Source organism: Dermatophagoides farinae, chromosome 3 (assembly GCF_024713945.1).
Source record: "Dermatophagoides farinae isolate YC_2012a chromosome 3, ASM2471394v1, whole genome shotgun sequence".
In the NCBI taxonomy this organism is placed as follows: domain Eukaryota; kingdom Metazoa; phylum Arthropoda; class Arachnida; order Sarcoptiformes; family Pyroglyphidae; genus Dermatophagoides; species Dermatophagoides farinae.
In genome coordinates, this window is record NC_134679.1 from 703,096 (window position 1) to 717,548 (window position 14,453).

A 14,453-nucleotide genomic window follows, 5' to 3' on the forward strand; every position below is an offset into this window, starting at 1 on the left:
ACGACAGACAAAATTTATCCTTGATTTGAGAATATTGACATGATATGATTGCATGAAAATTGAGCAAGTTTTTTTTTTAGAAAAATTGAAATTTTTTTTTGTTTATTTATTCATTGATTTAAATTGAAATAATTTTAAAATTATTACATTAGAGGGTTATCTATCTATTACTAATAAATCTCAAATCTCAAATGATTGATTAAAATTGAAAATAAATGAATTCATCATCATCACAAATTGAAAAATTGAAAACAAAAACAAAAACAGAAAAAAAAACATACAGACAAGATTGATTAAGGCTCTCATTCATCATTATCATTGTTATTAAATGAATTTTTTTTTTTTTTTTTTTGAATAAAATGGAAATCTGAATATGGAGAATGCCAATTAGAAAATACAAAATATTCCTCGTTACAAAAGACTTTTTAAATTTCTTTACGAAATAAATATTCTTGTTGTGTGTGTGTGTGTGTGTGTGTACAATTGCAATTGCAATTGATTTGAATGGGTAGAATGAATAAATGGAAATTGAAATCAATTGAAACAATTATAATATTTAAAACGATCCAATGTATTCTTGATACTTGTACGTCCTGATACCAAACGTGTATGTTTATTCTCAATAATAGCCTTCATCAATATATTTAGACAATTTTCAACATTTTGATTACCATCAACGGTGGTTTCAAAATATTCGGCTTTCCATCCTTTAGCCAGTCGTTTGGAATCAGTTTTCGGTATTTTACGCAATTTTTTTGCATCACGATCACCGTTTTTAATGCCAACCAATATAATACGTGTTTGAGATCGTACATCAAGAATTTGTTCACGCATCTTTTTAACGGTTGTCAAACTTTGTTCATCATTCACATCGAATAAACAGATGAAACCGTTTGCACTGCGATAGAAACTATCACGAACGGCTTGTAGTTCATCCGGTTCGACAATTTTAAATTCCACCTTCAATGGTTGTTGATTGATGGTCCATGATAGAAATCGATTAGCTGTCGATACATTTGAATCATGTTGTAGATTCATTAATTTATTTTTAAACGATATTTTATCCACATTTTTATCGCCAACAATAATAATTTTTTGGACAGACATTTTTTAATCTTCACAATCAGATTTTTTTTTCAAAGTTGAAAGATTGCAAAAATTTTTAAGACACAAACACAGCCACCAGTTGAATTTAATTTATTTTTTTTTAAAAACTGGTGAACAAATCGAAGAGTTTTATAGCATTTCAACAACAACAACAACAACAACAAAAAAACTTTAAACTTGTTATTGATTGATGACCACAAACAAAAAACAAATCAAATCATACCAAACAACATTTATCAAGTGCAAGTATAATCATTGCATTCAAGAATCTCATAATCAAAAAAAAATTGATTATTGAGAACCAACGGAAGATTATTATCTGTTTGTGTAAAGTAAAAAAAAAAAATTCAAGTTTTTTCCATTTCCACAGTTCCACCAAAAGCTAAACAACAGCAAACTTATTACCCTGATAACAAAACACACACACAGGCATTGAAATTTGGAACATTGAAATGATGATTTGTTTTGTTTGCTGGAAATGGGGTGTGTGTGTGTGTGTGCATGTGTGTGTTTGTACAAGAAGATAGTAATGAAATGAAATGAAAAATTGATCATATGATGCTTTAAGAAATGAAATTTTCTCGAATGGACAACATGGAGAAAAAAAGAGAGATGAACATGATGACGAAAGTGTTTGGATTTATTCAGACACACACACACACATATTGTGAGTCAAATTATCATCACTTTTTCTTAAGAAAATAAAAACAAGTTTCTCTCGATTTTTTCCATTTGAAATATAATCACGTCATTAAAATTTTTTTATTCTCTCGTTTCATTTATTTGAATCAGCCATTTCTCTCTTTCTCTCTATATTTTTGTGTTTTGTTTTTCAACAAGTTTTAGGCATCATTCCACAAATATGTCGATGTATGATGAAATGTCCAAGTGGACAAGTAGAAAAAAAAATTGAGATTTCCAACTTATCGATTGTCGATGATGATGATGATGACTCAGAAGAAAAAAAAGGAAGTGACAGAAATTATTTAGAGAAAATAAAAATTATAAGGTTTGAAACCGAATGTGAATTTCAATAAGACAATAAGAGTCTTTTTTTTGATATATTGAATTATTGAATTTTTTTTTTCGTTTGTTTCCTTGATTTTTTTTGTTGTTCAATTCAACAAAGGAAATGTAACGTTTTTTTTCATTGAAAAATAAAAAACAATTGGAAATTGAATTATTAGAAAAAAAAGGTTTCTTTTCAATGACATTATTCTGTAAAAAAATTATCATCATCATCATCATCATTTTGTTCACTTTTATTTCGTCATAAATACACAACAATATATGGATGATGAGCAATAATAATCATCATCAAGATTGAATTGTCCAATGGACCATGTCATCCATTCATTTCATTTAATAATCATGTAGTATATATAACCTTGTATAATGTTGAGAATTTTTAACTATAGACAAAATTATTATTTATACAAACTCACAACAGCAAGAGAATGTGGAAAAATGAAATGAAAATGAAATGAAATGAAATGAAAATTATAGTGACTTTCAAAGATTTTTTTTTTTACTTTCCTCAAAAAAAAAATGAAAGATTTAACAAGGTTCCACCACCACCACCACAACAATATAATCATCAACGATGAATAGACACAAAGAAGAAACAAACAAATAAACAAAAGTTCAGCTGGTGAGATTCTCACACATTTAAAACACAACGTCCATACATGCATGCATTATTGTCCTATTGACCCATATTGTCATAGTCGACATGTTCATCATCATCATCATTCATGCATCAATGAAACAAAAAAAACTGGTTAACAAGTTTTCCTTTTTCATTTTCTTTTCATCATCATATCTAGGAAACAACAATTGAAATGATGGTTATGATGAATTAATGAAATTTATGTAACGACAATGTATGTGCGAATCTTTATCATTCGCATTGTTTTTTTAATTTAATTTGCATATAATAAAAAACAATGGAATATGGAATGGCACATTTAGTTTTTCATGCCTTTAAATGTGAGATTTTTTTTCTGTGAGATCATAACGACAACCATAACGAATTTATCACTTATTTTGATGATAAATAGTAATATTGTTTGTTGTTTTGATTGATGGGCAAAATTTTGATTAAATGATGATGATGATGTAAATAATCGATTTAGAACAGGAATTTTTATTTTCCTTGTTGAGAAAAAAAAAATCGATTTAGAAATTTTTCAAATATCAGTGTACATGTCGCCATCTATTGCCAATGATAATGAGTACAAATGAATGAATCGATTCTAGTCCACTAGATGTCAGATTGGGAGCGGGTTATTTATCATTATTTGTGATAATTCGAATAGAAAGAAAAAAATAATGCCATCTTATGTTTTCAACAACAATGTTTAAATTAGCATTTCTGAATTTTTTTTTTATTTCAATACATTTGTATATTTGATTTGTCAATTGAATTTTCAATTCATAAGAATCATCGATGATGCTGATAATAAAAATAATGACGAATAAACAACAATGACAACAAACAAATAAACAAACAGAGAATGAGAATCATTCGGAATTCAAATTTGTTTTTCTTTTCCATTCTTCTTTGTCGCTTTCTGATTGTTTTAATAAGAGGATTTTATTCTTTTTTTTTATTTCAAATCATTATTCCAACACATTTTAAATTCAATATTTATCAATTTTCTTTCTTTTCAATTTAAAATTCAACAACAACAACAACAACGACGACGACAACAACAACAATTTTGATGAAATAAACTATAAAAACTAACACTATTTTTTTTTTATTTGTCATCATCGACACAATTCGATAACAAACAAACAAAACGAAACGAAACGAAACAAAACACGATGATGATGATGATGAAAATGGAAATTTTTTCAAATTCAACTAAAATGAATGAGCTAAAGCACAAACGAACAAAAATAAAAAAAATAAACGTTAATGTAAATGGCTTGTTTACATAACCAAGCAAGAAGAAAAGAAGATAAAAACCTACACACATTGTGAATGATTTTTTTTTCCAATTTTGATGAATAAAATAAAATGAAACGAAACGAGAAACGAAAATCTCTAAAAACCAAGTTTATGTTTTTGATTGTTAAAAATGTAAAAAAAAAAATATATAAAGCAGCCGTTACAGTGTGAATGTATAATGAGAATAAGGGAAAAAAAATCCAATGAGAATAATAACAATAATAATAATAAAATGTTTCGAATGATTCAATTGATTTTTGGTTATTTTTTTTTTCGTTGTAAATCGAAATGAATGAAAGAAAATAGATATATATCGAAATTTATTATTATTACACACACACTCAGAGGCTGAAATCCTATTATTTACAATTGAAAAACAAACAAAGTACATCTCTATTTTTTTTTATTTTTATTTTTACGATTGCAGTCTGTTTGTTCATTGGATTTTCGTTGTTTTTTTTTACATAATAATAATAAAAAAAAACTCATGTGTTTTTGCGTGTGTGTGTGTTGTTTATGGAAGAATTTTTTTTTTGTTTTGTTTTATTTCTTTTCTCCATCATCATCATCATCATCATCATCATTGTGTGTTCAACATAAACAGTTAGATCACATGAAAAGAAATGTGAAAAATACATACACACACACACACACACACGAAAAGAGATGGAATGAAATTAATTTTTAGTTTTATTTTTTTTTTTTGAGTTCAATTTTGGAAATTGTTACAATTCATCTTTTTCATCGTCATGATGATGATGATGACATTGATGATGATGATGATGATGATGAGACAAGTTTAAAAAAGTATTACCATTAATCACGCTTATCATCATTAATAGAAGAATACAGGATATAGAGAAAAAAAAATGAATGAATGAATAAAGTGTGTGTGTGTGTGTGTGTGAATAACCGAATCAATCTGAGAAATAAAGAGAGAGAGAGGGTCTTTTTTCTAAAGAAGAAAAAAATGGACGAAAAACCTCAAAAACTAGGTTTTTCTTCTGTCCATTTTATTTTCAAACAAAAAAATAAACGGGAAAAAAAACTTTTTGTCGTCGTCGTCGTCGTCGTGGTCAGTATAGTCGTTATTCATTCAAACGAAATAAAATATAAAAAAAAAATGTGAATTATATATGCACATCTTTTACGGCTTGGAAAAAAAAAAAAAAAAAATGATTGATGATTTTGGTTCAACGCGAAATACATAAAAAAAATGAGAAAAAAAACTAGGCAAACAGAATAAACGGGAAAGAAATGAATGAATGAATGAATGAAAAAAAAAATTTATTATTGTCGAAATAGTTTTCTGGCTCTGGCTATTCCTAAGCACTGGTGGTGATAATAAACCAAAAAAAAAAAAAAAAAAATCTGAAGAAAAAAAAAATGGATCCGTTGACCATTTTCAACAGAGCGAGTAAAAAAAAAAAGTGCAATGTCATTATTTCAGTAAATGTACATATATAAAAAACAGAGATAGATAGAAAAAGATTATCCATCCAATCGAAATAATGATGATGATGATGATGATGATTTGAGAGAAGAAGAAATTTCAATAACAAAATGTTAATTTTCATTTCAAATTGTCGAATAACTACAATAATAATCAAATGATTATTATTATATCGAATTGATGATTATCAAATGATGATCATTATCATCGTCATCATCATCATCATCATTATTATTAAAATAACGATAATCATTATCATTGTTATGAGATAACAACGATGAAAAAATGAATTAATGAATGAATTAATTGATAATGATAATGATGATGATCACGTTTGTTTTGTTTTATTTTGTTCTGTTTTTTTTTCTGGCTGCAAGTGTGTATGTAAAAAAAGAAAACTCGCCATTTACAACATTTTTTTTCTTTTATTTTTTTATTTTGTTTGATACATTTTATTTTCTCCAGTATAATATAATTGAGCTATATATAGAGCTTGTGAATGTTTAATTTCAACATGTTTAGAATCAATTTACTCTCTCTCTCTCTCTCACTCGAGAAATAATGATAATCATAATGATGATGATGAGCTAGCTGTATCATTTTTTTTGTAATAAAATCCTCATCAAACAATGATGATGATGATGATGGTAGATGTGTAATGAATGGAATATTTTGAATTTTTTTTCGCCCAAATATCTGATTCAGACAAATGAAAGAATCTCATACCGATTTACAGGAACAACAATGGAAAAATTTTCGAAACATTTCTGAAAACTTTTTTGGTAATGCTTTTTTAGGTGAAATGTTGTGAAAAAAAAAAATTTCACAACTAGTTAGTTATAATAAGTATACTTAAATCTGTCTGTAAAAAAAAAATAATAATAGATCGATAACAAAATCGAATAATAAAATTGACGATAAAAAATGATGATGATAAGTGTTAATTCAATACGAGAAAAAACAACAACAACAACAACAACAACAACAACAACAACAACAACAACAACAACAATTTTCAGCTATTTTTGGATTTTTGAAAAAACAGAAAAAAAATTCACAAAAAATTTTTCTATAGAAAAACAAAAAAAAAATCTCGTAACATTTTTATCATCATCATCATATATACACATTTAATTTACGACGATTGTTTTTCACATTCTCCACTAATAGAAAAAAAAGAAGAGAGAGAATCAATCTCAAAATTGCTTATTTGATCGTGCCAATTTCATTATATTACACACACACACACACACACATACACACATACACACACAGAGCAAGAGAATAAGAGAGAGAGAGAGATACAAACAAACATACACACCAAATACAACACAATCAAGATACAGAAAATGAAAATGAATGAATGGATTGGTTGAATGATTATTTTATCCAACTATCTATCTATCTATACATCTATCCTATCTATTATCATCATCATGATTATTATTATTATGTTCAACATCTCGATCATAATCATCACAATAATAATAATAATAATGATGATGATGATTAATAATAATAATAATAAACGAAAAAATGGAAAAAAAACGAAAGAAAAAATCCAAATAATTCGTATTTATTAATATATATGAAAAAAAACTCAATATATGAACAATTAATCATTGTCAAGAGTTGAAAATAAAAAATGTTCATCGTTCTCTCGCTCTCTTGCTATTTTTCAAGTATAAAAATACCATTAGTTTTCATATATGAGATTCAAAAACATTGTTTTTCTTCTTTCTCTATTTTCACATTTATTTCGTTCGTTCGTTTTTTTCGGTTTTTTCCATGGCAAAAAAAATGGCTGGAATATTGTATGGATCTATCTTTTTGCAGTAAAAGACTATTATTTCGTTTTTCTTGATTATTCGTCCGTTATATTCGCGTGGAGCGGCATTTCAATCATTTTGAATGATAATTATAATTAAGAAAATGAAATAAGAAAAAAAAGATGCATATCATTCAATTCAATTTTAATCATAATTTTATAATGATAATCAAGAAAAAAAAATATAAATGTAATGAAAAATTATTACACACACACACACATAAAAATGAAAAAAAATCCAACGATTAAAATTAATGATTGCACACACAAATGATTGTAATTGGTTCTGTTTTTGGGTATTTTTTTTTGTTGTTGTTCAAATCAAACAAAACAGAACGAATTCATTTTTTTTTCTAATTTGGAATTCAAATTCAAATTGGAAAAATTCACCATCAACATTTGTAATAGTAAAATGCTACAACAAATGACAATGACAAACAACGATAAAAATAGACAAATTTTCGAGACAATAAAAATTTTATTGCTATTGAAACAAAAACAAAAAAAAAGAAACAAAACAAAATATCCAAAATAGAAACCGATCATATCAAAAAAAAAAAAATTTTCTGCTTGAATGGGTCAAGGATTTTCATTTGTTTTTTTTTTCTCGTTTTTTTCCATATTCAGTTTTCCATCATCATCAAGACAACAATATTGTTCAATTTTTTTCTTTTTAAAAAAGTATCCATTATAATGAATGAATAAAAATAAAGAGTTAATTAGATATATTATGATGATGATGATGATGATGAAACAATCCATGATGATAATGATTACATAATCCATACATATATTTTTTAGTTGATTGTAAAATTTTAAATTTTTTTCAAAAACAAAACAAATCTTATCTTACATTCAAAGATCAAATATGGAGATTAAGCAAAAAAAAACGATTATCTAATGTTGGAAAAAAATATGATATCAGATGAAAAGTTTTTCAAGAATTTCAAGCCATTAAAAATTCATATTACCGATATTATGATACAACAACAACAACAAACGAACGAACAAACTAACCAACCTAACCGAAAAAGAAAATTTTGATAAATAAATTTATTGATGATCGATTTAGATATGCACATTGTGATCAAAAGATGTTCACACACACACTACATATTCAAAAGAATTTCTCACATTTTAACATTCTCTCTCTATCTCTAATTTTTTATCAATTGTAGCCCGAGGACAATAGGATTGAATAATAATAATTTCGTTTTTATGTTTCATTCGCATAATAATAATAATAATCTCCTGTAAACACACACACACACACACACACAATGAAAATTATAAGTAGAAAAAATGATGAGAAAAATTTTCGTTATCTCAAGTTCTTTTTTTTTCATTCGCATTTGTTCGTTCGTTTGTTTTTTTTTTTTTTTTTTGAATAATGAAAATAAATGAAAATGATAGATAAAATGAATGATAATGACAATAATAACAGTAATGATAATGATAATATAATGACGACGACGACGACGGTGATGATGATGATGATGAACGAAAATAATAAAAAAAAAAGAATGAATGAATACCGAAATAAGAAAAAAAAACAAAAAAAAAAGATAAAAATGGAAACAAAATTTGGAAAAAGAAGAAGAAGAAAAAATCCTTCGAAACACACACACACACAAATAAAAAAACAAAACGATGATGATGATGATGAATAATCAGACAAAGATGGATGAAAATTGATAAATTTTGTTTCTTTTTTTCCATCTTTCTTTATTTCATTCGAAACATACATACACACACACACACACAGAGCAAAGTCAGATGAATCAGAAAATCCCTTTGATCATTCATCATTAACATTTGTTTTTTTATTATTAATCAGGTTTTTGATTTGATTTGATAATGAATGTCATTTTCTTTCTTTTTGTTTTTTTTTTTTTGCAATTCATTTATTCATTCAACTATTACAACAAGAATTACAGCATCAACAAAAGAAAAGATACAGAAAAAAACAAACCATCCATATGTGTGTTTGAAATTTAAAAATAACTAAATCTTTTGAATGTTTTGTTTCTGTAATTCTTTTGAATTTTAATGGATTTTTTCCAAGTTACGAGAATGGGTGGAGAGTGAATGAATCCACACACACACACACAAACACAAGCAGCTGAATAAATTAAAATGTAAATTTTTTTTCCATTTTGTTTCATTTTTGATTATAACATAAATAAATTTGAATCGAATCGCCTGAAAAAAAACCTTGAATAAAGATTTGATTATTGTTTTTCTTTGATTCATAATCAATAAAGGATTAGTTTTATTTGAAGTTTCAAGAAAACGAATGTGAAAAAAAAATTGAAAAATTTTCTCACCAAAACAAATCAAATCATCATCATCGTGGTGTAATTTTTCATCTGCTCATAATAATAATATGATGATCGTTGATGGAAATGACAACTTTATTTTCATCATGTTTTGAATGAACCAGTTATACCGGATGTATTTTCCATTTTCTCAACACTACCATGATCATGATTTCACACAAAAGAAAAAAAAATTCAATCAATCATCAATTAGTAATCGAATTTTTTTCTCTGGAATCGATAATATAATTGATCGATTAGAAATGAAATGAAATGAAATAAATTATTATTACATTTCTCAATTAATGAACTAAAAAAAAAAAAAAAATCAAAGAAAAAGCCAATTATCAAAATGAATACATCGATTTCATTCATTTTGCAACAACAACAACAATTATAGATTTATCTTAATTTCCGTTTCCGTTTATCAATTACATTATCAACAATTTTCTGTTGATAACACAAGATCGACTACCTATTTTTATCGACAAAATTGTTCAAATAATTGATCAAATTGTTTCAAACAACAACAACAACAACGAGAACAATCATCAAAAGACGATAATCAATTTGATTTCGAATGAAAAGAAAAAAAAACATTTGACATCTTTATCATCATTTGAAATAAACGAGTGATTTCTATTAGATAAAAAAACAAACAAAATACCAATTACCGTTGTTGGGCACTCCTTTATTATTATTATTGAAATGGTGAAAAAAAACAACAGAAAAAATAATTGGAAAAAAATGAAAAATGTGTTAATTAAAAATGATTATCATCATCATCATCAACAACAACGAAAATGGAATTAAAATACAGAGAAAAAGTTTCATTTCTTCCCCCATCACTCATACACTTACACACACACACACATACATCAAATCATGGATTATCTCATCATTTTCGTGGATAGCAAAAAGAAAAAAAAATCAATTTTCCTATCGAATCTGATTAATTCCATGGAAAAAAAACAAAACAAAACGAAACTTAAAACCAAAAAAAAAACACGTCAACATCCACATCGGAATCAACATCATCATTATTATTATAATAATCATCATTTTGATTCTTAATATGGACATTTTTTTTTCTTGATAAAAAAAACGATTACAATGGAAATTAATCTATGAACAGCGTGTGTGTGTGTGTGTGTGTCTGGATCGTAAATAACAAACAGGAGCCAATAAAAAATGAGCTTTGCTTTTGAATCATAAATAGAGAGAGACAGAAAGAAAAGAAACCAAATTATCTTTTTTACATCATCATCATCATTTTAAATATATTGGTTGTTTTTTTTTCTCTCTCTCTCATTATAAATTGAAGAAAAACCATTGTGTTTATCAACAATGCAAAAAAAGGATTTTATCATATATAAAAATTAATGCATTCAATTTCGATCGATAATCATAAGATCCATTGATTAATTGATTAGGCAGAAAAAAAATTTAGAAACAAACTCACACACACACACACAGAGAGAGAGAGAGAGAGAGAGAGAGAGAGAGAGAGAGAGAGAGAGAGAAATCTTGTCACATTTATCAGTGTTATCAATGAGAAAAAAAAATTCTATCATAATTATTCATCATCATTTGTTCGTTTGATCGAGGGTAATTCCAAAGAATTTGTAATTATATATCATGCGACAAAAATCAAAATTCACTGTCGATGATGTACCCCTGAATATTATCGATGAATAAAGAGAAAAAAAAATACATTCACTTTAATTGATCATCAATGGCGATGACAGAGATTTGTGAATTGGGAAAAAAACCTGTTTAACTTTTGTATGCTGTGATAGAACGAAAAGCGAAATGCAAAAAAAAAACAAACAGAACAAGAAGAATTTAAAATTCAAATTTAAAACAAATATTCATCAAGCCGGAAATGGAAATGAGAAATTTGACAGGGAGAAATTTAAACAAAGTTAAACCCTTTATCATCATTTAATATTTAAAGAATCAAATTTTATTTCATTGTTTTCAAGTGTTCACTCTAATCATCATCATCATCATTATATGCATCATTTATGGCGAATCAATCGTAAATTGCACAACATCTACATCCGCAATTATCGTCGTATTCGTCTTGATAGAGTTTTGTTATCACTTTGTGTACATGTAATTTTCACATTCTTTTTCTTCTTCTTCTTCATTTTATTCTTATTCGTTGTTGTCGTTGCAATATGTTTCGTACTTTTTTTTTATCATCATCAACAACAACAACAAAAAAATTTGTTCAGAAATGATAAAAAAATGACAATAAAGAAAGAAAGAAAAAAAAGGACGAAAAAAAACAATCTAAAAATATTGAATAGAATGAAGAAAAATAAGACAACAACAAAAACGAAACAAAACAAAACAAAACAAAAAAACAACAAAATTCTCAACAACAACAACAACAACAAAAAACTTTGAAAAAAAGATTGATATCTTCTCTAGTCTACGTTTCTTTATTACATTTCATTCATTCAATTGTATATAAAATTTGTAGAATGCTGCCTGGTTCTTTCATTTCACATCTTGCCCATCTAGCTTTATATGTATATACCTATTACCTATCTACTATATAGCCATTCAACAACAACAACAATCCACACACACACACACACACACAATCCATCCATGTATCTAATATAAAAAACGAACTATCTGATGATGATGTTTGATGTTTGATGATGATGATGATGCTATTATTTTCTCTCTCTCTCTCTCGCTTTCTGGTAAATTGGACAGTAATAACAATGATAATAAAAAAAAAAGAAAAAGAAAAAGAAATAATAATAAGCGACAAGCGGATATCATTTTATTATTATTAGTTTTTATTGATTTTTATCTATTCATCATTCGTTTTATATCTCGCTCTTGGTCTCTTTTTTTTCCTCAGTTTCAAATAATGAATGTTTATTATATTGAATCAAGGGAGAATAGATAAATAGAGGAGAAAAAAAATTTTACTCACTCATACAATGGCAGCAAATTATTATTTTTTTTTCAAAAACAAAATTCAACCATTTCAATATCATTTTTTTTTTCTTCAGTTCACGCATCTTTTACAACTGAAAAACAATTTTAAAAAATGAATGAAATGGTGACAAATTTTTTTTTCTTGTTTAACGTAATGCCAACATGAACATCCTGAAACATTTGACTACATTTTTCCTACATTTAGCATCATTCATTCATCGATTGAGTAAAAAAAAAATGTTTTTCATTTCCAAGAATAACAACAACAACAGCAACAAATATGACAATAATCATTCAACCAAGAAAAAAAAAGAATGACAAAAAAAATTATCGGGAAAAAGCAGAAGAAGAAAAAAAAACAGAAAACAGGTTTTTTTCTGGAGTTTTCATCAACAACAACAACATTATCATCATCATTATTATTATTGTGTTATGAGATCATTCAGATTTTTTTTCTTTCATTCTTCAAAATAATAATAATAATAAAGACGATGATGATGATGTTTGAATAAAATAAAAAAAAGTGTGGTAGGTATTCAAGGGAGAGATGGAGAAAACCTAAAAAAAAAAATAAATGTACACAACTTGAATGGAAATTGTAGAGCTGAGGAAAAATTTATGGTTTTCAAACGAAAAAAAAAGAAAGAAAAAGAAAATCGTCATTATTATTTATTGCAGAAAAAAATATGATGATGATGATGATGTGAAACAATCAAAACAACAACAACAACAACAACAACAGCAACAACAAAAACAAAAACAAAATGACTTGAGCAAACACAATGATGATGATAATGGAATCAAAAATGAATTTTTCATCATCATTTTTTTTCAAATCCATTATATAATAGAATGGTCAACATGCAAAAAAAAAATAGCCATCAAGTCAAAATAGTTTTATTTTAGATCATCAACAATGATGATGATCAGCTGAAAAGAAAAAAAAAATTGAAATTCTATTTTTGAATTTTTTACAATGAAAAAAATTCTTTGGAATGTAAATTATTTTTCTCTATAGTTTTCATCATTATCGATATATTTTATTTTGTATTCAAACACATACACACACACAAACCGAAAAAGAGAAAAAGAAAGATTGAATGAGATAGCAGAATTTGATGTGATGAATATAAAAATATAAATAAAATTGATAGGGAGAGACAGAGAGAGAAAAGCAATAACAACAACAATAGCGAAAAACATTCGAATCGAATCAAATTTCAAAAATGCAAAAAAAACGAATGAATATAACAAAAAAAAAGTCATCAGTTTTTCAGAATCGAATCAAAATCAAACTGCTACTACTAAACTAAAATCGAAAAAGAGAATGAGAATGAGAATTTATTTTTTTCAGTAGAAAAAAAAATAACAAAGAAAATCGAAAACGAATAATAGATAACGAATCATACATATATACACACATAAACACAAAAAAAGTAACAACAACAAAAACACTGAGAGAAAGAAAGAAAAAAAAATCTTGTCTTGGTTGACTAGAGAAAATATATTGTTTTTTTTTCTGTTGTCGTTGTTGTTTCGTTGTTTCTTGTTTCAATTCATTCATTGATTCATCATTGGATTTTTTTTCTCTCTGAAAAAAAATTTCGTTATTATCATTATTGCCTGTAAATATTGTTGTTTGTAAAAGATTAGATGTGCATAATATAATGATATTGGACCGGCCATTTTGATGATGATGATGATGATGATGAAGAACGATAATCAAAATCAAAATAATGACTCTCTCTCTCTCTATCCCTCTTTCTGTTTTTATGATGAAATCATATTACCAAACTACCACTATCAAATGAAATGAAATGTGTATGT

The 14,453-nt window shown here is 26.3% G+C and overlaps 2 protein-coding genes across 2 annotated transcripts in view; both read right to left on the bottom strand.

Annotated features, from left to right (window-relative positions):
* LOC124498143 (putative glutamate receptor) overlaps positions 1–14,453 on the bottom strand; it is a 61,170-nt gene that overhangs the window by 43,537 nt on the left and 3,180 nt on the right. The window lies entirely within an intron of this gene.
* Positions 294–1,685, bottom strand: LOC124498304 (ras-related protein Ral-a). The gene has a single exon (XM_047062043.2). It carries the CDS (start codon positions 1,105–1,107, stop codon positions 535–537), a length of 573 nt encoding a protein of 190 aa, XP_046917999.1. The 5' UTR covers positions 1,108–1,685; the 3' UTR covers positions 294–534.